The sequence below is a fragment of the Alternaria atra genome (assembly GCF_907166805.1).
Source record: "Alternaria atra isolate CS162 genome assembly, contig: 25, whole genome shotgun sequence".
NCBI lineage: Eukaryota > Fungi > Ascomycota > Dothideomycetes > Pleosporales > Pleosporaceae > Alternaria > Alternaria atra.
In genome coordinates, this window is record NW_025091323.1 from 940,021 (window position 1) to 967,395 (window position 27,375).

At 52.3% G+C, this 27,375-nt stretch overlaps 10 protein-coding genes across 10 annotated transcripts; 6 read left to right on the forward strand and 4 right to left on the reverse strand.

The window, feature by feature from the left end:
• Nucleotides 1-10: 10 nt before the first annotated feature.
• Nucleotides 11-587, reverse strand: ALTATR162_LOCUS5296 (uncharacterized protein; the record flags this gene model as incomplete). Its single annotated transcript, XM_043312915.1, has 2 exons — nt 11-520; nt 579-587. The coding sequence occupies 2 exons, from the start codon at nt 585-587 to the stop codon at nt 11-13; spliced, it is 519 nt and encodes a 172-aa protein (XP_043168850.1).
• A 269-nt stretch (nt 588-856) lies between these two features.
• On the forward strand, nt 857-3,238 carry ALTATR162_LOCUS5297 (uncharacterized protein; the record flags this gene model as incomplete). Its single annotated transcript, XM_043312916.1, has 3 exons — nt 857-1,190; nt 1,245-2,827; nt 2,882-3,238. The coding sequence occupies 3 exons, from the start codon at nt 857-859 to the stop codon at nt 3,236-3,238; spliced, it is 2,274 nt and encodes a 757-aa protein (XP_043168851.1).
• Nucleotides 3,239-3,723: 485 nt separating this feature from the next.
• Nucleotides 3,724-5,080, reverse strand: ALTATR162_LOCUS5298 (uncharacterized protein; the record flags this gene model as incomplete). Its single annotated transcript, XM_043312917.1, has 2 exons — nt 3,724-4,762; nt 4,815-5,080. 2 exons carry the CDS (start codon nt 5,078-5,080, stop codon nt 3,724-3,726), a joined length of 1,305 nt encoding a protein of 434 aa, XP_043168852.1.
• Nucleotides 5,081-5,672: 592 nt separating this feature from the next.
• ALTATR162_LOCUS5299 (uncharacterized protein) lies at nt 5,673-7,447 on the forward strand (the record flags this gene model as incomplete). Its single annotated transcript, XM_043312918.1, has 6 exons — nt 5,673-5,775; nt 5,877-6,222; nt 6,271-6,283; nt 6,334-6,393; nt 6,440-7,174; nt 7,223-7,447. The coding sequence occupies 6 exons, from the start codon at nt 5,673-5,675 to the stop codon at nt 7,445-7,447; spliced, it is 1,482 nt and encodes a 493-aa protein (XP_043168853.1).
• A 540-nt stretch (nt 7,448-7,987) lies between these two features.
• Nucleotides 7,988-9,912, forward strand: ALTATR162_LOCUS5300 (uncharacterized protein; the record flags this gene model as incomplete). Its single annotated transcript, XM_043312919.1, has 2 exons — nt 7,988-8,308; nt 8,356-9,912. The coding sequence occupies 2 exons, from the start codon at nt 7,988-7,990 to the stop codon at nt 9,910-9,912; spliced, it is 1,878 nt and encodes a 625-aa protein (XP_043168854.1).
• A 705-nt stretch (nt 9,913-10,617) lies between these two features.
• ALTATR162_LOCUS5301 (uncharacterized protein) lies at nt 10,618-12,194 on the forward strand (the record flags this gene model as incomplete). The annotated part of the gene is made up of 4 exons (XM_043312920.1): nt 10,618-10,684; nt 10,738-10,966; nt 11,017-11,528; nt 11,590-12,194. The coding sequence occupies 4 exons, from the start codon at nt 10,618-10,620 to the stop codon at nt 12,192-12,194; spliced, it is 1,413 nt and encodes a 470-aa protein (XP_043168855.1).
• Nucleotides 12,195-12,348: 154 nt separating this feature from the next.
• Nucleotides 12,349-13,750, reverse strand: ALTATR162_LOCUS5302 (uncharacterized protein; the record flags this gene model as incomplete). Its single annotated transcript, XM_043312921.1, has 5 exons — nt 12,349-12,663; nt 12,776-13,278; nt 13,342-13,386; nt 13,441-13,586; nt 13,641-13,750. 5 exons carry the CDS (start codon nt 13,748-13,750, stop codon nt 12,349-12,351), a joined length of 1,119 nt encoding a protein of 372 aa, XP_043168856.1.
• An 859-nt stretch (nt 13,751-14,609) lies between these two features.
• ALTATR162_LOCUS5303 (uncharacterized protein) lies at nt 14,610-15,464 on the forward strand (the record flags this gene model as incomplete). The annotated part of the gene is made up of 1 exon (XM_043312922.1): nt 14,610-15,464. The coding sequence occupies one exon, from the start codon at nt 14,610-14,612 to the stop codon at nt 15,462-15,464; it is 855 nt and encodes a 284-aa protein (XP_043168857.1).
• Nucleotides 15,465-16,273: 809 nt separating this feature from the next.
• ALTATR162_LOCUS5304 (uncharacterized protein) lies at nt 16,274-23,551 on the reverse strand (the record flags this gene model as incomplete). The annotated part of the gene is made up of 3 exons (XM_043312923.1): nt 16,274-16,777; nt 16,838-22,835; nt 22,881-23,551. The coding sequence occupies 3 exons, from the start codon at nt 23,549-23,551 to the stop codon at nt 16,274-16,276; spliced, it is 7,173 nt and encodes a 2,390-aa protein (XP_043168858.1).
• Nucleotides 23,552-23,962: 411 nt separating this feature from the next.
• On the forward strand, nt 23,963-27,194 carry ALTATR162_LOCUS5305 (uncharacterized protein; the record flags this gene model as incomplete). The annotated part of the gene is made up of 3 exons (XM_043312924.1): nt 23,963-26,593; nt 26,637-26,886; nt 26,995-27,194. The coding sequence occupies 3 exons, from the start codon at nt 23,963-23,965 to the stop codon at nt 27,192-27,194; spliced, it is 3,081 nt and encodes a 1,026-aa protein (XP_043168859.1).
• Between the last annotated feature and the right edge of the window lie 181 nt (nt 27,195-27,375).

Below are 27,375 nucleotides of genomic sequence, written 5' to 3' on the forward strand. Positions count from 1 at the left end.
AGACACTTGTTCACCGGTACTGCATCTTCTGTCCACCTCGCTTCTCCATCTTGGCCTGCCTCTTGCTCGCCACTTGCGGCTGGGGCACGCCCGCTGCGTCTTGATATCCACCCCTCATACCCGTGTACATGCTCCAGGCGGAATAGGCACTGTAGGCGGGGATGACGACCCATAGCCACCAGGCGTAGTCACCAAGAATGGCTGCCATGGTGATGCAGCCATAAGTCCAGTAGACAACATCCCACATGTACTCAGTCAGGCCCTTGGCGTCGAGGTCCTCGCCAGCTCGCTTCACGGCACCATCTGCAGTGAGGGTGGGGCGGGAGAGACGCTCGAAGTACAGCTCGATGAGGAGCTGGGGAGCCGAGAGGAGTACATAGACGAGCAGTGATTTGCGTGATAGAGAGGCGCGGAAAACCAGGGCACGCAGGAGCCACCAGAGTCCATGGACGGCGAGGGTTATATACAGGGTTTGGTTGAGGCGCTTGGTGTTGGAGGCGGCGAGCGTCTTGGTGGCTTTCTGTGGGAAATTGTCAGCAAACGGTGCGTGGTATTTAGCGGCGGACGGGTCTGCGTACCTGCGCCATGGTGAAGGTGCGATCAATGGATGGCTGGGACGTTGGGGCTGGGCTGGCTGGTTGGCTGCAGACAAAGCGTGTGCAAAAGACGTAGGTGGAACATTGTTTTGCTGCGTTCCTTGGCGTCCATAGCGCGTAAACCAACAACCTTGACCGCGTTGCACTCGCCTACCCGCAACACCACCACAACCCCAGCCCAGCCGCCATAGCCAACAGCGCCTGGACTATGAGCGCCCCATATTGAGGTTCCGTTTTGTCGTCGTCGCCGCCCAGCAAGCATGTCAGCACCCCCAGGCGTCAATGCCCAACTGCGCCAGCTCGTACACTACCACCTGGACAACGGCTTCGTTGAAAACGCCCTGTTCCTTGCCGGCCGCCTGCACGCTCTCGACCCCCGCAGCCCGGACGCAGCGCATCTCCTTGCTCTTTGCAACTTCCGCCTGGGACGATACAAGCAAGCCTTGGACGATGCGCGATCCAAGAACGCCCACACGCAACATCTGGGATGCGCCTATGTCTTCGCCCAGGCCTGTCTTGCCCTCGGCCGCTATGAGCAGGGAGCCCAGGTGTTGGAGAAGGTGCGCGGTTTATGGGCAGGACGTAACCACTGGAGTAAGAAGCTGTAATAGTAGTAGTCACCCGTGCCTGTGACTAACAACCTTCCAGACAAGCATTCCGAGACGTCACGACGACATGTACCCGATTCCGCCGCCTGCTACTGTATGTTGGGAAAGCTATACGCAGCACACGGCGACTCCAAAAAGGCTATTGATTACTTTGTCGACGCGCTCAAGATCAACTCCTTCATGTGGGATGCCTTCACCGGCCTTTGCGATATAGGCGCTGTCGTCCGCCCCCACAACATATTCAAAATCACGCCCGATATGCTCCCTCCCGTCCCTGCTTCCTCCAACTTCCACTCCAGGCTGAACGGCCGCAGCACACGACCCAACTCATATCATGATGCCGAAAACCCCTTTGGCAACGGCCAGGACATACACGACGAGCAAGCCATGATGGGCGAGGTCGGCGGTCCAGTCCAGATGCGCCCCATCACTTCCAGAGTTCGCACCAAGACCAATCCCGAGGGCGACCAGACGGACATCCCCCGGCCCGTACACCAGAACGGACATAAGAGAACCGTGTCTGGCCATTCTCTGCAGCAATCGCAGCCACAGCCACAGCCCCAATCGCAACCACCTCCACAACCTCACCCGCATTCACAACCACAGTCGCAACCGCTCGATCTCACGGCAGCGCCCCCACGACGCAGTGTACGATTGTTGAACTCCATTACTCAGATTCGGCCCTCGAGTAGCAGACCAGGAGGTACATCAAGCAGAGAACTTGAGTCGAAAGAGCGGCGCGAACTGCGGAGAGCAAGGGCGGCAGCTCCCACCAAGCCGCGATCAGCGACTGGCTCGACTGTAGGCAGAGTTGTTAGTGGCAACAGGAAACCCCATGTCGACACCTCTGAACCCTCAAAGCCAGAGAGCAGGCCGACGAGCGTGGCTGCCACGGCTGTTGCACCACCCCCTAGAATGGCTCCGCCTGCAGATACTTCGCGGGAGCGGGAGCGGGAGCGGGACGCCTTGAGCTGGTTACTTGATCTACTCCTCAAGATAGCTTCTGGATACCGCCATCTGAGTCGATACGATGCAGCAAAAGCACTCGAGGCATTCGGAGTTGTGCCCAAAACACAACGAGAAACGCCTTGGGTCCTGGCGCAAATTGGCAAGGCTCACTATGAGCGCACCCATTACGCAGAGGCAGCCAGCACGTTTCGAAAGATACGAGAAATGGCCCCTTCCTCTGCAGAACACATGGAAGTGTATTCCAACACTCTCTGGCAGCTCAGAGACGAGGTAGCTCTGGGTCACCTCGCGCACACGCTGATGGACCAGGACCGCCTCTCCCCACAGGCTTGGTGTGCGTTGGGCAACGCCAGCTCTATAAATGGACAACACGACGAGGCTGTCAAGTGTTTTTCTAGAGCTACGCAACTGGATCCAAAGTTCGCCTATGCTTTCACCCTTCAAGGTCATGAGCATGTAGCGAATGAAGAATTCGACAAGGCCATGGCGGCCTATCGTAATGCTATTAGCGCGGACAACAGGCACTACAATGGTTGGTATGGCCTTGGAAATGTTTACGAGCGTCTGGGCAAGTACGAGGTGGCTGAGAAACACTATCGGGCGGCGGCGGAGATCAACCAGAACAACGCCATGCTCCTTGTTCGTGTAGGCTTGGTAAGTCTTTCTCCTACATTCGCCCGCCTGCGAGAAACTAACATTAGTGCGCAGGTTCTGGACCGCATGAAGAAGACTGAGCCTGCGCTGTTGCAATTCGAAAACGCAATTAAAATCGAACCGCGCTCCGTCATGGCACGCTTCCGCAAATCGCAGGTTTTACTCAAGCTGAACGTACCGCAAGAGGCCCTACATGAGCTGCTCTACCTCAAAGACGCTGCACCCGACGACCCGAATATCCACTTCCTGCTTGGTAGGTGTTACAAGAAGTTGCGAGACCGCGCGAGCGCGATTCGACACCTTACGATTGCTATGAACTTGGACCCAAAGAGTCATGGAGTTATTAAAGAGGTCATGGAGAGTATTGATCAGGAAGATGATGGCGCATGGAGCAGTGAGGATGAACATTAAGGTGCTTCCTGCTCTTTGATCAAATCCCTTTACGAATTGTACTCGAAATGACTCTTATCCCTACGACGACGACGCACATCATCATCTTCATCATCATCCTTGTCTATTAGCGCATACCCTTTTGGCTTCTCTATGCACCTTTTTTCTTCTATACCCATCATCATGGAGCTTGCATCATGGGCGCATTGGGGAGGCGTAGCAAAATCATGCATTTTAGATTGGCGTTTTGGAGACCAACGACTTGGACGCTGCCTAGTTGGGCGGCGCGGGGATTATATTGGTGTAGTTTTGGACGAGCGACCACGATGGCATACCCTCCATGACTGCTTTTTGATAATCCCCGTCTAGCCTTTGTAGAGCCGAAACACGATTTGCGATTGTACTATATATCAAAATGCATTAGGATATTTTTACCTCTACATGCTGTTCTCTCGATTGCTCGGTCCAAGTACTTTTGTTGGTATTCACATGAAACGGTTCTCTTCTCACTTGAGCACAGCAACCAGTCGTCCTCCACTGACCTCTCTCCTCCTCATGCGATCCAGACCCGCATTAACGCCTCCCAACCCATCGACCGTACCCACAACATCCGGCGGTACCAACAAGCCCTTGGCTAGTAACCGCTCACACCACGCACTGAGCGCCTCACCCACTTGCGGAACCTCATGATATAGCTTGATAGGCACGCTGTGCATTTCAACGCCCTTTGGTATATCACTTTTTGGCAGACCAGTCAGGCCCACAAGATGGGATTTCTGACCCGCGGAAGAAGCCTCCAGGGGTGTGGAAGGAGGAGACGGTAACGAAGATGGTGTAGGGATGGCAAGAGAGTTGAGCAAATACCCTGCTGTATCCTTGCCCATTGTATCAAACCCAAAGCGTGCGCCTCTGCTACCAGTATTCGCCTTGATGACTTGAATCGCTCTTTGCGGATCATGAGAGTCAACAACCAGGTCTGGCACAATGGCTTTGGTGGACGACAACCGAGATCCATGTTTCGCTGCATCGGCGACGGAGATTATCTTGATACCCGCAAGACGCGCTATCTGCGTCGTGACATTCGCGCATACTGAACTTGCGCCCCAGATGACTAGGTAGTCCCCAGCCCCAACACGTTCTTTCTCACTGATGCCGTACAGGCACTCTTGTCGTATATCCGTCGGGAGACTGTTTGGCTCGAGGTTGCGTACAATGTTGAGGAGGTCTGGTCCGGCTTCTATGCTGGAGAAGTCTAAGCCCATGCATATCCCTAGTGTGAGGGCGGCGGATACAAATGCTACGCCTAGTATACTGCCCGAGTTGAGCGATATGCTGGGAGGGAGACGGATGGTGTTGAATGAGGAAGCAACACTGTATTCTTGGAATGCTGCTTTGCGGAGATCGCGATAGTCTGTTGATGGGATGAGGACCAGGTCTCCTTCTTTGATGTTGCGAGGTGATGTTGCATTTGGTACTTTTACTATTGTCCCGGCGAACTCGCGGCCGGATATGTATGGTAGGGTTGGGATGCCGAAGTTGTAGTCACTGGCTATTTGTCAGTGTGTGTGCGAGTATGATGTTGATTCACGTTACTTACGGCGCCTTCCAGTCAATCGGGTTGAGTCCTACTGCTTGCACTTTTACCAATAGTTCGGAGTCATGTTGAATTGTTGGAAGAGGGTGGTTCGTAGTGACATCGTATGGTTGGCGTATCATGTGTAGCTTCAACGCTGACTGTACTGGGGGTAGCGTGACTTCTGTATCTTTTTCTTGAACATCCTGATGTGTTCTGCTTTTTTTCGATATGGTGTCTGTTGGAAGCGCTGCTGCTACGCTGCGGGCCCGCTTGCTTCGCGTTTCCATTCTGTTTGGGAGACCCAGTTTGTCTGGTTCCTTGCGTTTGCGATGATTCTGTTTTGGAAATGTCTCTTTGTATGGGTGTCTTACTCAGGTTTTCCAGGTTTAGCGGCTTTAGTGTTGGTGAAACATAGATTCTAGAGGCGGTAAAGTCGCCTTGGATGCGAACCCTCGAAATGATCTCCAGTCTCCAATCTTCAACCTCCAACTTTCGGATTTCCACGTTCGTATCTCCCGGGAATATGCAAGTCGATCTTCAAAACGGGCTAGGGGAGCTCCATTGCTCCCCGAAGGCCGTGTAAGGTGGAGCAAATGATAGTCGCAATTATGGGCTCGATGGCACAATACAAGTGGTCGGCAAATTCCCAGATCCGCAACCCCAACCTACCGTAGCGTAGTCTCATGAGCGTAGATAGAAGGGCCTATATCGGAGACAAACATGTAGTGAGTATAGTACTTTGGGTATGGTATGATGACATCCCGCAGATAAGCGATCACGTTCGAGAGCGTCCAAAGCACACCATCGCCTCTCAGAACCACGATACTTCTTCCGCACGACACCATTCGATACATCGCGGAAAAACAACCTATCGCGACAATGGCAAAAAGACTTCGAGAAAATGGAAATGGAGATACGAAAAATGCAAAGCCAAAGATTGGTGCTGGCAAGAAGTTAATCATCAATGCATTCGTTGAGATGTGTAAGTTCACGTGACGAACCCCTCAAGAACCCAATCGTTCTATATCAATAACAGCTCGACTGACTAGAACTTATCATTGGCTGACAAGTAATCTCAAACAGGTAGTGGTCATCAGTCACCAGGCTTGTGGAGACATCCTGACGATCATTCGCACGAGTTTAACAACGTCGAGCACTGGGTAGAGCTTGCGAAGCTACTTGAGGAAGCCAAAATACACGGAATCTTTGTAGCCGACGTGCTCGGTGGGTATGATGTTTATAACGGCAATCTTGATGCTGCAAAAATCTCAGGCGCGCAATGGCCAGTCAACGAGCCTTTGGCTATTGTAAGCGCAATGTCTGCAGTGACCAAGAGCATTGGATTCGGCGTGACTGTTTCGACAACATATGAACAGCCATACCACCTTGCTCGGAGATTATCGACCATCGACCATCTTTCGAAGGGAAGGTAAGACAGCCGAGTTCCCTATCCTTTTCAAGGACTGACATGCTCTAGACTCGGTTGGAATGTAAGGAGAACTTGGCTCCTTGATAATTCCATGATTGACAGTGTTTACAGATCGTGACAAGCTATCTCGACTCGGCTGCGCGGAATATGGGTATGAAAGAGCAATTACCAGTTAGTATCGTGGCCAGGTTGAGAAACTGCTGCTAATACAATCCAGCACGATGAGCGCTATGCCCAGGCTGAGGAATACGTAAAGGTCATGTACAAGCTGTTAGAGTCATCTTGGAGAGATGATGCAGTTGTGCTGGACCGGAAGAAGGGAGTGTATACGGTACCTGATCGGGTGCGCGAGATCAACCACGAAGGGAAGTATTTCAGCGTGCCTGGCCCTCATATCTGCCAACCAAGCCCGCAACGCACACCTCTGATTCTCCAGGCGGGGGCATCGAAAGCAGGTAAAAGCTTTGCAGCACAGAACGCAGAAGCAATATTTGTTTCCGCCCATGCGCCTGAGGTCTGTGCAAAGAATGTCACGGAGATCCGACAAATTGCCTCATCGCAGTTCGGTCGGGACGGAAAGAACATCAAATTTATTGCTCTTGTAACTCCCATCATTGGCCGCACTGAGGAAGAAGCTCAGGCTAAGCTTGCTGATTATCGAAGATACGCGTCTTTGGAAGGAGCGTTGACGCTGTTCTGTGGTTGGACTGGGATTGACCTTGGTAAGTATGGAGACGACGAGGAACTGAGACACGTAGAGAGCAATGCTGTACGATCTACTGTCGAAGGCTACGCTCGCTTTTCCCCTGGGACCTCAAAATGGACGAAACATACAGTCGCGGAACACGTGAGTATCGGCGGGAATGGTCCCATCCTTGTTGGAACTCCATCGCAAGTAGCGGATGGGTTGCAAGTTTGGATTGACGAGGCCGATATTGACGGTTTCAACGTGGTAAGTTTTGTCTGACTCCCGTGGCACGATTGATTCTGATGGACATAGGCGTACGCTCTCTTCCCGCAGTCTTTTAAAGACGTGATTGAGTTGCTACTTCCTGAGCTGAAGAAGCGAGGTTTGTTCTGGGATGATTATGCTGTGCCTGGTGGCACATATCGAGAAAACTTTTACGCGAAGAAAGGACAGAAAGGTCCGCTCGAGGAGCACGTAGCATCAACATATCGATGGAAGGCGGGAATTGATGCTAAGGACCATGTTATTCCAGAGTAAAAGCAATTGTCTTTTAGTAGCATGCTGTGTACGCAGACAAATCTCAAGACATGTAAAGATATACGACGATTTCAGGTTGAGCGTGCAGTGTGAGAAAATCAGGTTACAGTAGTACGCAACGATATTAAACTTGCTCTACAACGCGATCGTTTTCGGAACCGTGTCTTGCACTGCGAACCAATGCCACGGAATTTGTGTAGTTTTGGACGCACATCATTTGTCCTCGCTGCTGCTCCAATTCCAGGAGCGCGATGTGGCGTCAACGCAGGGGAGTGAGCACGACATCCACAACGGTTGATACGGCGAAATTCCGACAGCGAGTGGGGAAAAGGCGTGCTTACACTTCTGCAAGACCGGCTCTGCAGGCCTGGAACAGATACCGGAACTGATAGCGTCTTACGGCTTCGGTACTCATCAGGAGGTTTAGCGATAATGAGGCGGCTCACACCAGAGCTTTAAAGTCGCCATGGGAAAAGACGTACGTCTGGTGAGAGGGTATCATCGCAAGAGAAGTAAAGAACACGTCCTGCTGATTCCATGATGGCGCCAAGTTCAGTCTTACCCAATTTGGTCAAGCCAACCGCTGCGGGACCAGAGTCAACGCCATCGCGACGCGTAGCACAGCTCACGGAACACCTCGTACCATTAGAGGGCATCGAGCAGGCTGGAACTCACACTACCCTGCCGACTCCGTATCCCGCCTCGAAGTTGAAGTTGGATCCAACCCATTGCCTCGATCATGCGCGCAAGGTCAGTGTTGCAGTCATAGGTGCTGGTCTATCTGGTATCAATGCAGGTATCCTTTTGCCTGCCAAAGTACCAGGCATCGAATTGACCATCTTTGAGAAGAATAATGATGTTGTAAGTGCATGCGATAGCCATGAGATGGGTGAACTGACGATATACAGAGCGGCACGTGGCTTGAAAATGTCTATCCCGGAGTGCGATGCGACATTCCAGCTCATGTATACCAAGCGACATACTCACCCAACACGCAATGGTCTGAGATCTTTGCGCGAGGCGCTGAAATTCGCGACTATTGGCAGACGCAGGCTAGGAAGCACGATGTTTACAAATATGTCAAACTTCAGCATCGCGTTGACGAAGCAGAGTGGGATGATGCGCAGTCCAAATGGCGGGTGACAGTGCACAACCTTAAAGATGGAACTACGTCAACGGAGACTTTCGATTTTGTGATCACCGCCATTGGCCGATTCAACCAATGGAAATTACCTGATTATCCGGGCTTGAATGACTACCAAGGCCATTTAAGGCACACATCGAATTGGGATACATCGTTCGATCCAACAAACAAGAAAGTCGCTGTCATTGGCAATGGCGCAAGCGGTATCCAGGTTGTGCCAAATTTACAGCCCGTTGCAAAACACATCACCCACTTCGTTCGCAATCCAACATGGATCGCAACATCATGGGCTGGCGATGAGCGGACTTTTGAGCCTCAGCCATACACCGAGGAACAGCGCAAGGCTTTAGAAGACCCTGAAACGTATCTGGCCTTCCGGAAGGATATGGAAGATAGATATTGGAGACGATTCCGAGCCATGATTCGTGGAACGACCGAGAACCAAGGCATGCGAGAGCAGTTCATTGAAGTCATGAAGAAGCGTGTAGCGAAAAAGCCCGAACTGCTTGACGGACTGATACCGGATTTTGCGCCGCATTGCAGGCGACTCACACCAGGCCCTGGATACTTAGAGTCTCTCACCGAAGACAATGTGGACCTTGTCAAGGCGCCTATCAAGCGTTTCACACCTACAGGTATTGAAACGGTCGATGGTAAAACATTCGAGTTCGACGCGATATTTTGCGCGACCGGCGCCAATACCGACCTTGTTCCACCATTTTCGATTAAGGCGCGTGGGGAGGATCTACATGAAGCATGGAAGCCTGGAGGTAAATGGGGCTTCCCTTATACATATTTTGGACTGGCTACACCTGGATTCCCCAACCTGTTCTTCCTAGCTGGGCCGCACGCTACTGGTCCTTCCGGTACGGTACCGCACGGCGTGGAGACGTCGCTTGCATACTTTGCGAAAGTATTTCGCAAAGTTTCCACACAAGGCTACAAGTCTATAGCGCCATCAAAGGAGGCAACAGACGACTTTGTCGACTACAGTGATGCTTTTTTCCCTACTACAGTCTTGACTGATAACTGCTCGTCTTGGAACAACGGTGGAGTTCCTGGACAGCGCATCCATGGCTTATGGCCTGGTTCAGCTGCGCACTTCACCATCGCTAGACGGGAGCCACGTTGGGAAGATTGGGAGTACGAACGCGAGCACAAGGGCAATCGCTTCGCCTACTTTGGCAACGGTTATACGGAAGCAGAACTGGATGACTCGACTGATTTGACTTCATATCTTAGGGCGCCTGGTCAAGAAATAGATTTGAGAGATCTTCATGAACGCTGGTGGGATGTGCCAGGTGCAGAGAGGAAGTCATAGATACTAGTACCGAGTCTTTCGAATGCTTGGCTCCGTATATACTCACACCAAGATACCCTGCTTGCGCAATGGTACAATACGAAAACTCTTTGGTGCACTAGATTTCTAAGCGATAAATATATTTAAGCCAAGAACGAAAGCATTGAGCTCTATCAAAATCCACGCACTTTGTCGCTATGAGGCATGCTCGTTTCGATTGCTAGACTACTTGCTCCTGGCTCACAATTCTGGATGCAGATTGCGTGATCTTGCTACTGTCCTTATCGTATGTCCCCACCTATTCACTAGGCCTTATTTCGCGCTTACGCACCAGTCCCCACGTGTTGGGGTTAGCTGTCCCGCAATACATCGTCAGGTACCTCCAAGATGGCGTGCTGTCCCATCATCATGCCACTACAGGCGATGTCCGAAGTAAGACCGGGGCAGCATACGGAGGTGCTTCTCGTTAGGTCTGGAGCATACTCGGAAGACCTGGGATGATTATTTAGAAATACCAGAAATGTGGCTTACCAGGCGTCCTATCGCGTCGTTCTCGGGTTTTTTCATGTGCAGGGGATGGATGATTAGCTGCACTAACGCAGTGTAGTATGAAGCATTCCTGTGCCGCGTTGTCGCTATATCTATCCATTGCCTGGTGGACGTTCAAATCAGAAAAGGTCACGGTTTCTCTACATCTCGTGTTGTGATTTTGCAGAAGCATTGGGTATGGCCAACTCAGACACCTCCGTCGAATATGGCAGTGATGAAGGGGTCGAGAAGCGAGACTATCCAGGTGAGTTCTTACAGAATCAGACATCGAGACACCACGGGCTCACAAAAGAACAGTCAAGTGGTATCGCTCCACGTTCTTCAACATGACCATTCTGGGACTTTGCAACTTTAGTGCACCAGGTATCTGGGGCGCGATGAACAGTCTCGGTGCTGGCGGGGCACAATCACCACACCTTGTCAACGCAGGCAACGCGCTCACCTTTTGTCTCATGGTTGTGAGCTGCTATTTTAGCAGTGTGATGGTGCATTACATCGGAATCAAAGGAGCACTGATGTTTGGAACGTAAGTGGAAATATCTTGTGGACGAATGTCAGTTTTGACATCAGCAACAGCATCGGTTACGCTCCCTACGCAGCAGCGCTTTATACAAACAACCGCTTCGGAACTGAGTGGTTTATTTACCTTGGTTCCTCACTATGCGGCATCTCAGCAGGTGTCTTCTGGATGGCCGAAGCCGCAATCGCGATTGCATACCCCGAGCCTTGGAATAAAGGAAAAGCACTTGGCTATTGGCTTACGTACCGACTTGCTGGCCAGATCCTTGGAGGAGCCATCAACCTTGGTCTCAATGCAGACCGCGATCAAGCTGGCAAAGTCACGTACACGGTGTACTTGGTCTTCATTGCTCTGCAATGCGTTGGTCCGGTAGTAGGACTATTCCTGAATCGACCCAGCAAGGTACAAAGAAAGGACGGGAAGAAAGTCACCCTGGCCATCTTGGACAATCCTTGGTTTGAGATTAAGCAAACTACTAGGCTGTTCTTCACGAAACGCTTCTTACTCATCCTTCTTTGGATTGGCCAAGCTGTTTTCTCTGAAGCAGTTTTCTTCACCTATCTCGCTTGTAAGTAACAGTACCCATCCTCAGGAAGTATCAAGAGGGCTCGTTATTAACTCGCAAACAGTATGGTTCTCCGTCCGTGCCCGCGCCCTCGGATCGTTGCTATCCGGCATTGTCGCAGTAACCACAGGAAACATACTCGGCCAATACCTAGACCGCATCAAGATACCTCTGAGAACCCGCGCACGTAGTACTTTCTGGGTTATCGTCGTTCTGCAAGGCGCCTGGTGGCTTTGGGCCACAGTACTCGTCACTGAGTTCCGCGATTCGAAACCGACATACGACTGGGTCTCGCCTGGCTTCGGCCGTGCTTTCGCCGTCTTCATATTCTTGACTGCCGGTTTTCAAATGAACTACCTGTTTCTATACTTTGTGATTGGCCAGCTAGCGGTAGACGAACCTGAAGTTATTCGCTACGCCGCATTGTTGAGAGGAAGCGAGAGCGCTTGGCAGGCAGTTAGTTACGGAATCACGAGTGTAACGGTATTCGCCGAGGTTGGAGCTGTATACTGGAACTTTGCGCTATGGGGAGTAGCGGTCTTGCCAGCATGGTTGGTCATAAGGGAGTTTGGTGCTGATAAGGTAACCAGCGCGCAGGCTGTCGAGAGTGGGTCAGAGAATTGCGATCAGCATGAGGTTGAAGAGCCTCCAAAGAGTGTATTGAGTTGATACTCGTGTTGAGCAGCCGTAAGATACGGGGCGCACGCTCGAGATATGCCAGACTGGCTGAAGGTATGGATGGGTGCTGTAACCGGTTCGCCACTCCAGAAGAAAAGAACAAACGCACAATTCCCAAGCTCTTGCTCGTTGCAAATGAGAAATTCTAAAGTTCCCGCCCGACCAACGATGGTGAGTCCTGATACTTGTAGCACAACACACCCCCACCCTCTCGGTTCATCGTATCCAGAACGGCGCCAACATTGACATCCTCGCCCACGAAACCCATCCATACCGGCGTATTTGCTGTAGTTTGCTCGACGGCATCGGGACCGGGGCCGAAGCCCTCTATGGTTCTTGGGCCACTGATATCGGTGAGGCGGGCAGGGTCGCGGGTTTGCCAGAGTGTCCACATGTAGTCGAGTTGGGCATGGTGGAGCCAGAAGAGAGGATCATTGGGGGAGGAGTAAATGTCGCTTATCTAAAGGATTGTGTTAGCCTGTGGGCTGCCATGGGTACTTATGAGAGTAGTATGACTAAGGAGCGGCGTGTTTGGATGGAGTTAAGAGTGTGGCGAACGAAAGAATACGTACATCACCACCAACAGTCTGATGTCCTAGACCATGTGGGTTGATACCTGCTTCCGTGGGGATTTTATCCGCATCGTCGACAAAACTCAATCCATCGATGAAGTTCTGAAGCTGATAATAATTATTCGCCTGCATGGTCGCCGGATAAATGGCTTGCCAAGTAGAACCCATATTGAACAGATCGACATCAACAGCGCGCGTCAAGCAGCGCGGATTCGGTGCCAGTGACTCGACAGGCCCAATATTCAGGAACTCAGGCCCGGAGAACGGACCCTTCTGAATGCAGCCCGACGGCTCGACACCATTACCCCCGAAAGCCTCCAAAACGGGTGAGGTTAGGATGGAGCCGTTGCCTGTGGACGGGTTATCGAGAGTCCAGTCCCAGTACGGTTGTGCGCCAGTGTAGTTGCATTCCGAGCGAAGCACAGATTCGAAGACCCAGATGGCGTAGCGGTGCCAGGGGAGGAAGACACCAACGGTATGAACACCGTAAAGCGTAACGTTGGCTAGAGCCAGAATGGTTAGTATAAGGCTTCTGATAGCTGATGCATCTCGCAATGGTCACTTACGAGCTGGAACATCTGGGTTGGCGAGTGACGGGGCATCCTGGCCGCCTGTCAGAGGTTGTTAGCTGACATGTAGGCTGGTGAGTGGTGCTTGCAACCGACCTCGCGTGGCGTTGATGTGTAACGCGACGAAGTCATCATATCGCGTCTTCAGGGTGCTAAATATCTCAGTGCCCTTGGAAGGTGCGCGTTTCAGGCACTGAATGGCATCGATATAGGCATGTTGTTCGGAAGAGCTCAGCGTACGCCTAGGGGACTGTCAGTGGAGGTCTTGGGAAGATGATTTTTTTCATGATACATACCATTCTTTCCTGATGCGCGGGTTGGAGCAAGTACCTGCAGGTTGCTCAACGATAGGAAGCGTGCTGCAAAGCGAAGCAATCGTTAACGAGAGTAGGATGGATAGACGCATGATGATGGTATTGAAAGAGAAAAAACGAGTGTGTCATGAGTCTAATTGCTACTACAGATGGATATGCCACCTCTATATGAGCTCTACCATATGTGTACACGTCCGAAGTACAACAGTGGTTTAATCACAATGAATACGATGAAACAATGTTCGACAGGTCTGCCTTGCAGATCTTATGACACGCTAGAGTTCACGAGTCGTGCTTAGGTCGTAATTACTTTGACGTTGTTGCAACGCATCTGTGGATCTGGGGAACAGACACCTCCTACTGGTGATTCGCTGGATGGCATTGGCGTCGGCGTTGCTTGGTCTTGGTAACCTATTTTGACAAGTAGTATGTGGTGGAGTGCATTGGGCTACCATGTTTCTCGCGTCGTATTAGAAAGTGAGTTATGCTCACACGCGCCATCTAGAAATAATGTTGCCGTTTTGGGGTAGACTGCGCCAGCATTGATGTACGCGTTTCGGAGGTTTTCTGAGGCTTGGGCTTTCAATCTAGTTTAGTGGCGACATTAAGTAACCAGCCAAGGCGTCCAAGCTCATATCAATGCGAGCAAGGTATGTGATGCAGGAGGTCGGGCTGTGTAAACAGCGCAAAGATGTTTCCAAGTATACGCGTTTGCGTAGTTTGATGGAGGAGATGCATTCTGGGTGCGATTCCCTAATACGCGCATGCGATGCGATATGCGGTCGAACCCTGCCAAGTCTCGTCTCAGCAGCCAATCGGGAGGATGGGCGGTCGCGGAATTGTCACGTCGGCTTCTGTCAGTTCTCCAGCTCCCCACCTCTTTCCTTCTTTATTCCTTCCCCCGCCTTTCACGTTTCCTATATCAATCTCTCTCGCTTGTGCAGGCCGACAATGCCATCACTCATGGAGCTGCTGCCTTTGGCGGTAGCGTTTGCCGCTGTCCTGGGCGGCTTCCTTTGGTACAGCAGCAGTAGCGGTGGGAGCCGCAAGGTGCTGAAGCCGACGGAATTCCAGGAATTCAAGCTCTCGGAGAAGACAATCCTCTCGCATAATACCGCCATCTACCGCCTCGAGCTCCCACGTCCGACCGACATCCTTGGTCTTCCTATCGGCCAGCACATTTCCCTCGCCGCTACCATCGACGGTCAGCCAAAAGAAGTAGTGCGCTCGTACACACCCATCACATCCGACGAAGACAAGGGCCATGTCGACCTCCTCATCAAGTCCTACCCTACGGGCAACATCTCCAAGCACGTCGCGAACTTGAAGATCGGAGACACAATCAAGGTCAAGGGCCCCAAGGGCGCCATGGTCTACACACCCAACATGGTCAGGCACTTTGGTATGATTGCTGGTGGCACTGGTATCACCCCTATGCTGCAGATCGCCAAGGCTATCATGCGTGGGCGCTCTACAGGTGACAGGACAGCTGTCGACCTCATTTTCGCCAACGTCAACCCCGAAGACATCCTACTCAAAGATGATCTTGACGCGCTAGCGGCCAAGGACCCCAAGTTCAATGTTCACTACGTTCTGAACAACCCACCCGAGAACTGGACCGGTGGCACTGGATTCGTCACCGCCGATATGATCAAGGAGAAGTTGCCAGCGCCTGCGAACGACGTTAAAATTCTTATCTGCGGACCACCTCCTATGGTCGCAGCCATGAAGAAGGCGACCGAGAGCCTGGGCTATGCCAAGGCGAGGCCAGTCAGCAAGCTCGAAGACCAAGTCTTCTGCTTCTAAGCGCTGGGGGGCGCTGTGTCGTCAAACATAATTTAGAAATCTGCATTCCCACGAATTGATGCCTTTATGCGGGTCTACCCAACATTGTCTCTTGTCCCTTTGCCTCTTGGTTCTCTTTAGCATCCGAAGAGCACGTTGCCATGATGATACATGAACACAAAATTTCACCTGACACTCAACACCTTGCCTAATCAATGTAATCGTTGGCGGCCTTGGCTATGCTAGCGAGATTATTGATCTACCATATTTAATCTTATTCTCTACGAAGATCACCGTTATGAAGTAAGAAAAGCAATTGACAATAATTAATATATATATCTTAATTCTCGAAGTCGGATGGAACATCGTAAAGGTATGTATGATCCCAACCCGAAACGCCTTGCAGGAAAAAAAGCAGCCGAATGCCAACAAGACCCAGGGTATACCCCCACAGGAGGCGCAACACAAGTCCAGCATCTAACAGCCCTATAAGAACGCCCTAGACCTAATTACAACACGAACAGTCCTCTTCCGTTTGATACCACCCACAGCGCTATCCCCATCATCCCCAACCTTACTCTCATCATCCGTAATCTCAACGTCCATCTCTTCAACATCATGCGGGGTACTCGGGATTTTGTCCTCCGCAAGAACCTTCGCTAGGGTATTATATTCCTCCTCACCCAACTCCACCGTTCCGGTAACGACAGGACGTTTAATATCATCAACAACTCTCGTTGCAAAGCCCTCTTCTTCTTCCAACGGCGGACTCAGCTTCATTATTGGATACCGGGACCTCCATGCACCCCTCCCCTCAGAGATCCCATCTACTACAAAAAACCCTTTTGGCCACTGACACGACGGAGGCCGGAGCGTAGGCTGCCGAATTTCCCTTTGTCGTTGGGGGCTACTTCGCCCATCTCCCCCATCAGGAGGCCAATCGAACTGCCTCGCCTTGAACGCGTCTCGCCACCTGCTTCACTGCCTGGTGCTGCGGGAAGGCCAAGGGTGCTGCGGCGCTGGCCCCCCAGGTTCTTCCAACCTTCCAGTTCGCGCTCGAGACGCAGGGTCTTCTCTCGTTCTTCGCGGAGTTCACGCTCGGCACGCTTAGCAGCGAGTTGATTCGTGGAGTCAGAGGATTGCAGATCGTCGATAGTGGCGAGCAGATTAGAAATCTTGTCGCGAGATTTGTTAAGATCGTCCATGACTTGGGCGTTCTGCTTGTCGCGACGCTCGATTTGTGTTTGCAGGTCTTTCACTGTACGGTCCACATTGCGGACACTGCGAGACTCGGAAAGACGAGTGGATTCGCTGCTTTCGAGGGCCTTTTCAAGCTGATGGAAAAGTTAGTATCGGTCAACAAATTGGATTCGTCACGAAGGAAGTTGACATACCTCTTGAATACGTCCATGGAGGAACCGGACGTCCTTGCCAGCTGATCCGCTGTAGCCCTTCGTCTCGAGATCTACTAGCCGAAGCTGTAGGTCCTTCAGCCCCTTCTCGACAGCAGCCTTGTCCTTGTGAAGCTTCACGTTCGCTTCCCGTTCAGCTACAATATCTTTTTGCAGTTCTTGAGCAAGAGCCTCTGCACGACGCATCTTGCCTACTGCAGCGGCAGTAATGTCCTCCTGTTGTGCCAAGCCGGACTTGAGCTCTAGCAAGTCGCGATCGTAAGCAGCCGCATTGCGCATAGCTGGAGACTCTGAGCGAGACAGTTCATCGAGCGCATCTGCAGCCTCTTGGAGACGCGACTCGAGACGCTTCTTTTCCTCAATGGCGGAATCGCGCTCAGCTGCGAGGTCGTCGACGTTGGTTCGTAGATTTCGAACTTGCGACAGCAGACTGACGATCTTGGATTGCGCTTCATTGTGCGCATTGGCGGCCTCGTCGCGCGAGTTAGAGATAGTCTGCAACGTCATCTCAAGACGGCTCTTCTCCTTCGCCCAAGTCGATGAGTTCAACAGTTCATCGTCCCATTTGTTTCTCAACTCCTCAATTTCTTCCCGTAGTCGACCATTTTCTTCGCGGACGTGGATGACATTCTCGCGCTCTTGGTCGATTTCCTGGGTAAGGGATGCCAGCTCGGACTGATACTTCTTTCGTGTTTGCTCTAGCGAAGTTTCGCTGTCTTCAACATCGTGAGCGTGCTGGCTTCTGTAATCTTCGAGCTCGTTCTGTAATCGTTTCTTGGCTTGCAGAGCCGTCTCCAAGTCTGTCGAGAGGTCTTCAACGCGTTCATCGTACCGCTGGACTTGTCGCTGCAAGTCCTCGACCATGCCGTCCATCTCTTTCCGCTCTGCCATGATCGTCGCGCATGTATCTTCAGCTTCCCGAGCTTGCGACTTTGCAAATTGTTCTGCACGAGATGCTCTCAATACGGCAATCTCGGCTTGTTCCAACTTGCTAAAGTATTCGTCGGCCCTGCTCTTGTACAAGTTCAAGCTCGACTGTGCATCAACCAAGGCCGATGTCTCGTTATCCAAACGGATCTGGAGATCAGCAAATTCTTGGAGGAGTTGGTTGTGGTTCGCGTGCTCCAGCTCTCGCTCATCAGTGATGTCTTCAAGCTCAGCCTGCATCTCGCGAAGCTCAGACTCCAAGGAGAGCTTGGCCTGCTTGATGTCGTCAAAGGCCGTCTTGGCGTCGGCGAGTTCATTGATAGCGGTGTTGTGGGCCTGTACAACGGATTTACGTGACTGCTCTTGCGATGTCAAGAGATCAAACAGTTGCTCGTGTGACTTGGTCTGAACTTCCTGGTAAGAGAGTTGGCCGGAACGAAGGCTTCGCTCAAGTGAAGAAACCTTGGTGGCAGAGTCATCAAGCATATCGTGCAGACGGTAGTTCTCGCGCTCCAACTTCTGCACCCTTCTGACAGAGGGGCTGTCATCTTGCCAGTCGTTACGCATAGGCGAGCGTCCAAGCTGATCTTGGAGATGTTTGTTTTGCATCTCCGACATCTGCAACTGGTTCTGTACCAACTCGAGCTCGGCAGCCATGTCCATGCGGTTGTTGAAAGCAACCGTATCAACGGTTCGATCAGAACGTGCGGAATCGTTCGTCGCATTGCTGATGTGGCGCTGGTTTTGAGGGGTGTTTGTAATCGAGAACGGTCGCCTGTTCTCACTGTCTTTCCGGTTGTGTGTAGGCGATCGACGAGAATTGGCTTGATTGACTTGGCTGCCGTTCATTTCCTCTAATAGCGCACGCTTTGAATTGGTATGGCGTGCATCCAGATCATGGAGCTCGCCCTCATGCCTTTCCCGGAGCTCGTCAAGCTGAGCCTCAGCACGTGAATAGCGCTCTGCTGCTACACGCAAAGCTTGGTTGGCAGCCTCGAGGCGTTCAGCAATATCCACCGTTTTCACGATATCAGGCTTAGCGGCTTCATAAGTGATTGCAACATCGGCCGAGTCTGGGTCAAAGACCTTGCGAAGAAGCATAAGTTGTCGATGGCATTCCTCTAACTCGCCGTTCGTGTTATCAAGCGATGTTTGAACTGCACGCGTGTTGGCCTGAGCTTGTGTACGCAACTGGCGCTCGGTCTCAAGCTGACGGTTGACATCTGCAAGTTGTAAATTGATGGTGGAGGAGGCCTTCTCCGCATTGCGGCTTGTCTTGTGCTCCCTTGCAATCTCGTGGTTGAGGTCTTCAAGATCCAGCGACAACTTCTCTTTCTGCTTCTCCAAAGACGCAATTGTGAGCTGTGCGTCTTCAAGTTGGCGGAAGAGGCGCTTATTCTCTTCCTCAGCCTTAGACTTCTCGTGAGTCAACTGTGTGAGCTTCACACGTTGCGTATCACTAGCTCGTGAATTGGACCGTGCAATGTCCAAGTTCTTTTGTTGCAGCTTGTTGAGAAGTGCACGGTTGTCGTTCTCTGATGCCGTAAGTCTTCCCTTGATGGTGACTATCTCGCGTTCCAAACGCTCTTTTTGCTGGTCATTGCGCTCCTTGAATGAGTCTGAGTCGGCAAGCATCTGCGTCAAGTTGTGGACTTGCTCAGCTAGGTCATCGCGCTCCGCCTCAAGCTGATCAAGTTGTTGATCCTTTGCTTCAAGCTCGAGTTGTTGTACGGCCTGTCGCTCCGTAGCTAACCTTGACTGCGCGCGTTCTGCTTGAGCATCGGCGTCCAGCTTCTCTTCCTCCAACTTCAAATACTTCTCACGAAGGGTGCGAAGTTCAGTCTGGTACTCTTTGCGTTCCTTCTCATGGGCCGTGCGAGTCTCCGTAGCTCGCCGAAGAACATCCTGCTGGGCGTACATCTCTTTTTCAATAGTGATCTTCGATTCGTTTAACGCATCGTAGTCACGCTTGAGTGTGTCGTATTTGTGTTCGCCAAGCATCTCGACATCGTCACGCGATTGTCTTTCCCGACTGAGCTCCTTTTGTACATCAAAAAGCTCGGTCTTAAGACTTTCAACCTGCTCTTCCATTAATTTCCGGCTTTCGCTGTATTGAGTATCTTCGGAAATCTTCTCCTCGAGTAGGCGTTTGGCATCTGCGGCTTCGCGTTCTAGTTGTTGCTTTTGGGAGCGCACAGCATCGAGTTCCGCCTTCGCGTCTCGGAGACGGCTTTGAAGATCATCGTGCTTGGACGCCAAGGTCCGCTTTTCGTCGTCAAACAGCCGTCGGTCGTTTTCGTAGTTCTTGAGGTCGGTCTTTAGAATCGCCAACTCGCTCTCTTTACGTCTGATGAGGTCTTCATAGCTTGTAGACGTCGAGGACAAATCTGCCATCTGTTGGCGGATCTGTCGGTTCTCGTCGAGAAGTTCTTTGATCTGGTTCTTGCCGGCCTGTACCTCCTTCTGAGAAGCCGCCAGCTTGATGTCAAGGTCTTGATCTGTCTTAAGAAGTTTTGCTTCAAGGTCCTGAATCTTTCGTTCCTTCAAGCTCAAGTGGCTCGTGAGCATCTTAATCTCCTGGCTTAATGATTCCTCGGCCTGACTTCGCTGAGACTGCATGACTTCAAGTTCCTTGAGTTGCTGATCTAGCCGTGCGTTTTGCTCCTCTAGCTCCTGTGTTTCGTTTTCGAGTCTGCTGATGATCTGTCCAGCTTGTTCGAGCTCTTTGCGCATATGTTCGGCCTCCTCCTCAGTCCTCTTCTTTGCTTCCACGAGAGCGTCCAACTGATCTTCGAGTTGATCCTGATCTTCGATAGCACCAGCAAGCTTCTCTGAGAGCTCAGTTTCACGAAGTTGAAGACGCTTGAAGATCTCTTCCTTGTCAAGCGCGAGCGCACGTTCGCTCTCAAGCGTCTTCTGGATACGTTGGATGTCCATCTCTGCGCGTCTTCGCTCGTCCTCGACCCGTTGCTTCTCTTCAGCTTCTCGTTGCATCTTTGCCTCGAGTTGGTGTATCATCTCATCGCGCTTCTTGACCTCTGCTGCTTGGCGTGTCGCTCCAAGCATGGGCCTCATGCGAGCGAAAAGCCTCCACCATGGGTTCGACTGCAAATCGAGGTAGACCTGGAAGTTACGCTGGATGATCCGAGTGGCTTCGGCTCGATAGAGACGCTTGTGGGCTAGGCGGCGTTGAACAAACCCGCGAGCTACGGACTGAAATCGGATCATAATATCCCGAATGAGCGCATCGCGTTGATCCTCTAATTCGGCAAGAACACCAGCCCTGAAGAAGACCTTTGTAATTCCGACACGGTATAATGACCGGTCGAGGTTGATCTTTTCGAGAATCATGCTCGCCGCCACTTGCCCTTCGAGGTAGCCTTTGGGGAGATCTCTACAAAGCACCTCGTATCTTTGGCGGAACTCCACGAAGGGAAGTCGGTTGGGAAAGCCAGTACGTGCAATACGTATACCCTCCAATACACCGTTACATCGCAGTTGGTCGAGAACGAGAGGGGCGCTGAACTGCTTTGGTCGTTTCTTGTGATTTGGAAGGATACATCGGACGAAATGAGGGTGTGTGGAATGGAGCTGGGTCATCAACGTAGACAGTTGCTCTTTATGGCGTTGAGCGACGGTACGGAAGAGGCCCTTCTTGACACGGCTACGAGTCCCGCCTATGCCATCGTCCGCATCAGCACAGTCCACAAAAAGGTTGGCGATTTGCTTGTCAGTGGAACCAGCCAAGAGACGTGTGACATTGTCATTCAATGGGTCCTTGTTCTTTTCTAGCCAATTCTCCGTCGAATACTCTACTTCAGCAGCGTAATGTGTGAGAACGAAGCCTTGAGTCAGCATTGATCGCTTGTACTTGGTGCTCTTGCGATCCCATAGTGAATGCAGCTTCTCTGTAAAGCTCTTATCGGTGGCTTTGGGCATAACACTATCCTCGTCCAGGCAAGAAAAGATACCGATGGGGTTTGGCAACTCGATCAGATCGATTGTCGGTTGGAGATCGCGGCCAAAGTCGATGAATTTCCATTCTATCTGTTCGCGAGCGTATTCCTCTTGTTCCAGGACGAACATATGGTGGTTGAAGAATTGTTGCAGCTTTTCGTTAGTGTAGTTGATGCAAAGTTGTTCGAAACTGTTTTCATCAAAAATTTCGAAACCAGCGATATCAAGGACACCAATGAAATGTGAGTCGTCACCGCCGCCACCAGTCTGATCGAGCTGACGGTTGATGCGGTCGACGAGGTCACCGAAACCACGCTCATAGATACCCTTTGCAAGGGCATCGATAGAAAGGTTGACCTGCTCTGGCGTCTGAACCTTTTCAACCCACTCTCTGCCGGCCTTGACACGAGGATGTAGGAGGGCCTTGATGAAGTCATCGGCAGAGATGCCGAGTAGTTGGGCGACTATCTGAGCTTGCTGCTCAGCTGCAAGATTGAGGGTGGCTTGGTCTGCCCGTCGACTCTCCTTGACGGCCCGGATGTTGCCCAAGTGTAGGACTGCAGCGACAGTCTTCAAGATACCCGATTGCTCCTTCTCGGTAAAGCCCATGACATGGAAGGCCTCAATCAAGCCATTCCACTCCTCGCGATCATCCACACCGGAAATTACATCGTTGCCGTGTCTAGTGTAGTCAAAGTCGTCGGTGTCTTTGTTGTTCAAATAAAAGTCCTGCTTCATCTGGTCCTGTGCGCCGCGCAGCAGCTGATAAAAAACGTGGTAGTTGCGCTCGTTCGAGTTGAGGCGCACGACTCTTGACTTCTCCAATAGATACCAGTCTATGTACGCGCCAGCGATGTGACCGGTGCGAGAGAACTCGATCCTGATGAACTTTCCAAAACGGGACGAGTTGTTATTCCGCACCGTTTGCGCGTTACCAAAGGCTTCGAGGATAGGGTTCGCTCGTAGAATCTGCTCGGAGAGGTTGGAGAGGTTGCGTCCTCCCGATTTTGCGCGTGGGGTATCTGAGTTGGCGACGGCAGCTAGATATTGGATAACCTTCTTGGTATTCTCAGTCTTACCAGCACCGGATTCTCCGCTGTAGAGGGTCAGTTACGGTTGTTCTAGTGTTGGACTGACTCACGTCACGAGGATGCTCTGGTTGGTGCCTTCCTCTATAAGATTCCGAAAAGCGTGGTCAGCCATGGCAAAGATATGTGGCTTGGTCTCCTCCCTGCTCCGCCCACGGTACATGTTGATGTACTCTCTTGAATAGATGGGTAGTGGGCAGTAGGGATTTACGGTGACAAGAAAGAGTCCGGAGTAGGTGTATATCAGATCGGCCTGGTATCGCATATGGAGGTTATGGATGACTGAGGGCTCATTCAGATGTGTGAGTTCAGCCATGTCGTCGGCCTTGTCGAATTTGGCGGGATTGACCTTGTCAATGGCATCGGCGTCGACATCTTGCTGGGTGCCATTGTCGCATTGGACCAAGATACGTCCTCCTGGCAGGTCCTCGACAACCCATCCACGGACGAAGGCTGTGGTGGGGTCTCTGAGCCAGACATAGCGCTTGCCGGAGAAGTCGTTCTCGCCCTCTACGATGCCTCCTAGACGCGGGGCCTCGTTGTCGTCTTCGGAGATGAACTGCGGGGCAAAGGTGCCGACGGGTGTGCTGTTGCGGTGCGAGTTGGAGCGCAGGCGTGCAGAGTCACTGCGGCCCAGTGGCGGGCTGGTGAGGTTTGTGAGGGAGCGATTGCGCAGATGACCCATGGCAGAGTCTCCGTTCTCATGGAGCGGCGAGGAGACCATGGCCGCTGTATTCCTGGCAAAGGGAGTGTTGCGCGAGTTGCGGGCGAAGGGGCGGCCATTTGGCGCGGGCCCGGGCGCGCTCATGGTGGTGGGTGGTGATGGGGTCGTCCTGTCCGAGGCGGTGATGTTGTCGTATCCGAATTGGTCATTTGGGCTTAGCCTATTGACATTGTATGTACAGTGGTATGCGGGGACGCGGGTGCAGGCAGGTGCAAAAGAAACCCTAGGGATGGTTTCCTGGTACAGAGACGCTGCACGTAAACAATGACAGCCGCCCGCGGCCCCTAGCAACAGCCACACATGACGTGATTGGCTGCGGAGCGGTATCACGTGCCGCTTGCATTAGCACGGGAGCTCTGTCGCGATTCGCGATATTATCTCACGAACCACCCACTTTCTCCATCGCGCGTCATGGCGAACAACTACGCGCATCCGCCGCCGATGCAACAGCTTCCAGGCATCAACTTCACCCCATATGCGCAAAATGGCCAGCAACCCCCGTTCCCAGCATTCCCGCCTCCCGATCCCAGTCTCTGGGCCCTATTCCAGAATGGCTCTTTCCCTCCAGGTCCACCAAACTTTCCGCCGCCGCCGCCCTTCCCCAACATGGCGTTCCCCCCGTCTTCGCTGCCTGCGCCATCTTCTCTGCCTCCACCTCTACCTCCACCTCCAGAGCGCATACAAGAGGTCATGGATAGCGACCGTGAAGACGGCGAGCTGAGCGAAGGCGGCAGCCAACCGCCGACGCTCATGGACAAGCTACAACAGGATCGCGACGCGGCCAAGCAGTTCATCAAGCTCTTGCATAGCAACAACGTCACTTACCGCGCTCTAGCTCACGAACAGCTTGATCCCGAGCTGCTGAGGGGGCTGTACCAGAGTGCGAATCTGCCATCGGAGCCTGCGCCCATTCTGCCACCCAAGGGTACTGATGGCGCTGTTTCCAAGGCGCCTTCCGTTCAGCCACTAACCCCGGTTGCGCAAGATACGCCCAAGTCTACCGCGTCGCCAAATGGCCCAGGCCATCGTCAAGATTACATTGCACGTCTCCAGGCCGCAAAGGCTGCGAAACAGGCCGCCGCCAAAACCACTACTCCTGCGCCAGCTACCAGGACACCACAGCCTGCGACCCCGCCTACTTCTAAGCCGCCTGTGACAGACGAACAGAGAGCCCGTAATACCGAGTTGATTAAGCAGCGCTTGGAAGCTATTAAGGCGAGACAGAAGCCGCCAGTTACGCCAGGGTCGCAGACACCCACGAATACCGCCTACATGCCATCATTCTCTGCCATCCCAGGTCTCTTCATGAATGCGTCTTCGACGTCCAATACGCCCGGTCCAGTCGTACCTCAACCGCCGTCCTCCTTACCAATTTCTGTCACTCCTCACACCCGGCCTCTGGGTCAGTCTCCGCATGCTGACCAAGAAGATGATTCGATGATAATAGACGTCAGCGAAGATGAGTCCAACGGCAGCGACATGGACATCGACGACGACCAAGCCCCTCCCCAAGCAAGCCAGAATTCGCACCTGGGTTCTGGCAATCTTCCTAACTTTCATTCTGGCGCGCCACCTGCGACCCCATCAGCCGCTACTGTCGGCACGCCTGGCGCGCAGACTCCTAATACGGTCGCGCGCGAGAAGGAGCTAGTGGACAAGGAAAAGCAACTGGTGGCCATGCGGGAGACACTTAAGAGGAAGCTCGCGGAAAAGCGAGAGCGGGACAGGTTGGCGGCAGCTACCACTGCCGGGGCATCGCCTTCCTCGGTTCAAAAGCCTTCAACGCCAGTGTCATCTCTCCAGACCTCTACCCCAGCTACGCTTCCCACATCGATAACCGAGCATGCCACATCATTACCAACACGTTCGCATGATGCCAAAGACCCACACCGTGTTCGCCGAGCGGAGATCCAATCCAGGCTGCCTACCTTGGATGCCGAGATTGCAAACAACGCAAGTAGGATGGCTCAACTGACCAAGGAGTTGGAGCAGCTGACAGCGCAGAATGAGAGGATTGCAAGGGACAAGGAGCAGCTGACCAAGGAGCTGGAGGATCTTGGTGTTGACACAGAGGGTATGTCTCATGCACAACTACGTGCCAAGAAAGATGAAATCGAGGGCGAACAATTTCCAGACTCCAACACATCTTCAAGAGAAACCCAGCCCGCATCGCAGTCTGCATTCAACAAACCTTCTCCGGTTCAACCTCAAGCTTCATATCAACACCCGCCAGTGCACACCACGCTTCCTGGACTTGGACAGGGCACAACCCAGCCTGATATCTCAACAGGGTCACATAGTCTGGATCACACTCGATTGCCAGAACAGGTTATGCATGAAGATGCCACTGTAAAGCCGGTCGGTGCTTCGCAGGTGTTGTCTCAACAAAACGACATCTACTCAGCACAGCACCTGCCTGTCAACGGCATCATGACCCCTAATGTTCCAGCGCCAGCTGACACTGACGTGCAAACTGCAATTGAGGTAGCTGAGGCCGGTGCTAATGCTGCCGGTGACCAAGGAACTCAACAGCCTACCACTGCGCCTTCGCCGTCAGAAGAAGGAGAAGAAGTCGACATGTCCGTTTCCGAAGGCGATGATGACGAGGAAGAGTACGAACCGGAATACGAGCCGGAAGAACCTGTCGTCGTCGCTGAAGTACCTTTGGCAGAGGAAGTTGAGGCCCAGACCAAACCTGAGTTTTCTCTCGCAACCTCGCCAGCCGGTACGCAAGAAGAAGACGCCTATGAGCCGCCCGACGTCGATGAAGATGTCCTGGAGGTCCAGGGCAGCGAGGATGCCACCGCAAACCTCGACGTGCCCACGGGTCAGGCTGAAGCGGAAGATGGTGCTATGGATATCGCTACATCATCTGATGAAAGCTCAGATGACAGCGAATCAGATGATGAATCTACTCCAGAGCCGGATATTGAGACTATATCAGCAAAGAACCCGTCATATCAGGACGCTGAAACGGCTGATGATCTAGCGCCCGAGCTGCAACGACCAGAGGTAACGTCTACGGCGACCGCTGGCGAACCTGTACGTCAATCACCATCTGGGAAGCCTAGCTAATCTGGATTAGGTGTCTGTGTCTGAGATAATCGAAGAACCAGAACCGCCCAGGTTCACACCGTACGAAAGCCCGCTTCGAATGTTCAAGTCTTACCGCTATCATCCCTCTTATGCTCAAGATGTACAAGGTGGCTTCTTGTCCCTGACTTTTAGTCATCAGATAAACCCAGAGAAGCCTCTCTGCCAGTACGAATCAACTGGTGGCGTATGCAATGACCCTGAGTGCCCTGATCAGCACTTCAGGGAGGTTGTTATTACTGGTGCGTTGTAGAGGAGCTTTTTCCTTTGTTTCGATTTCCCATCTCTATTCGTCACTACTGTTCTTTTGGCTGTATACATGCGCAGAAGCTAACTCGACCTCATTGCAGGTGACAGACTACTTGTCCAGCTCGGAACAGCAAATCCTGGCAAGACATCCGAGGAGAAGCAGCGCTGGAACGACGGTCTCCGCGGCGTGCTCAAGGATCTCCGCCAGAAAAACATCAAGGACCCCAACAGTATTGCCGCGGCGATTGCGAGTTTCCGACGTGAATTTCTCCAGGATGATACTCGGGTTGTCAACATGTAATACTTCTTTGCTCCCCCCACTCTGTTCTAGGTCCGGCTAGGAGGGGGGCGTGGCTTATTTCTCATTCAATCTTTGCTAAGTGGTACTCGCGTACCTCTACTTTGTACTGACCTTGATCACTCAGCAGCCCGCTTCTTCTGCATATCGATCTCCACTCGCATGGAAAAGAATTCTATCCCGA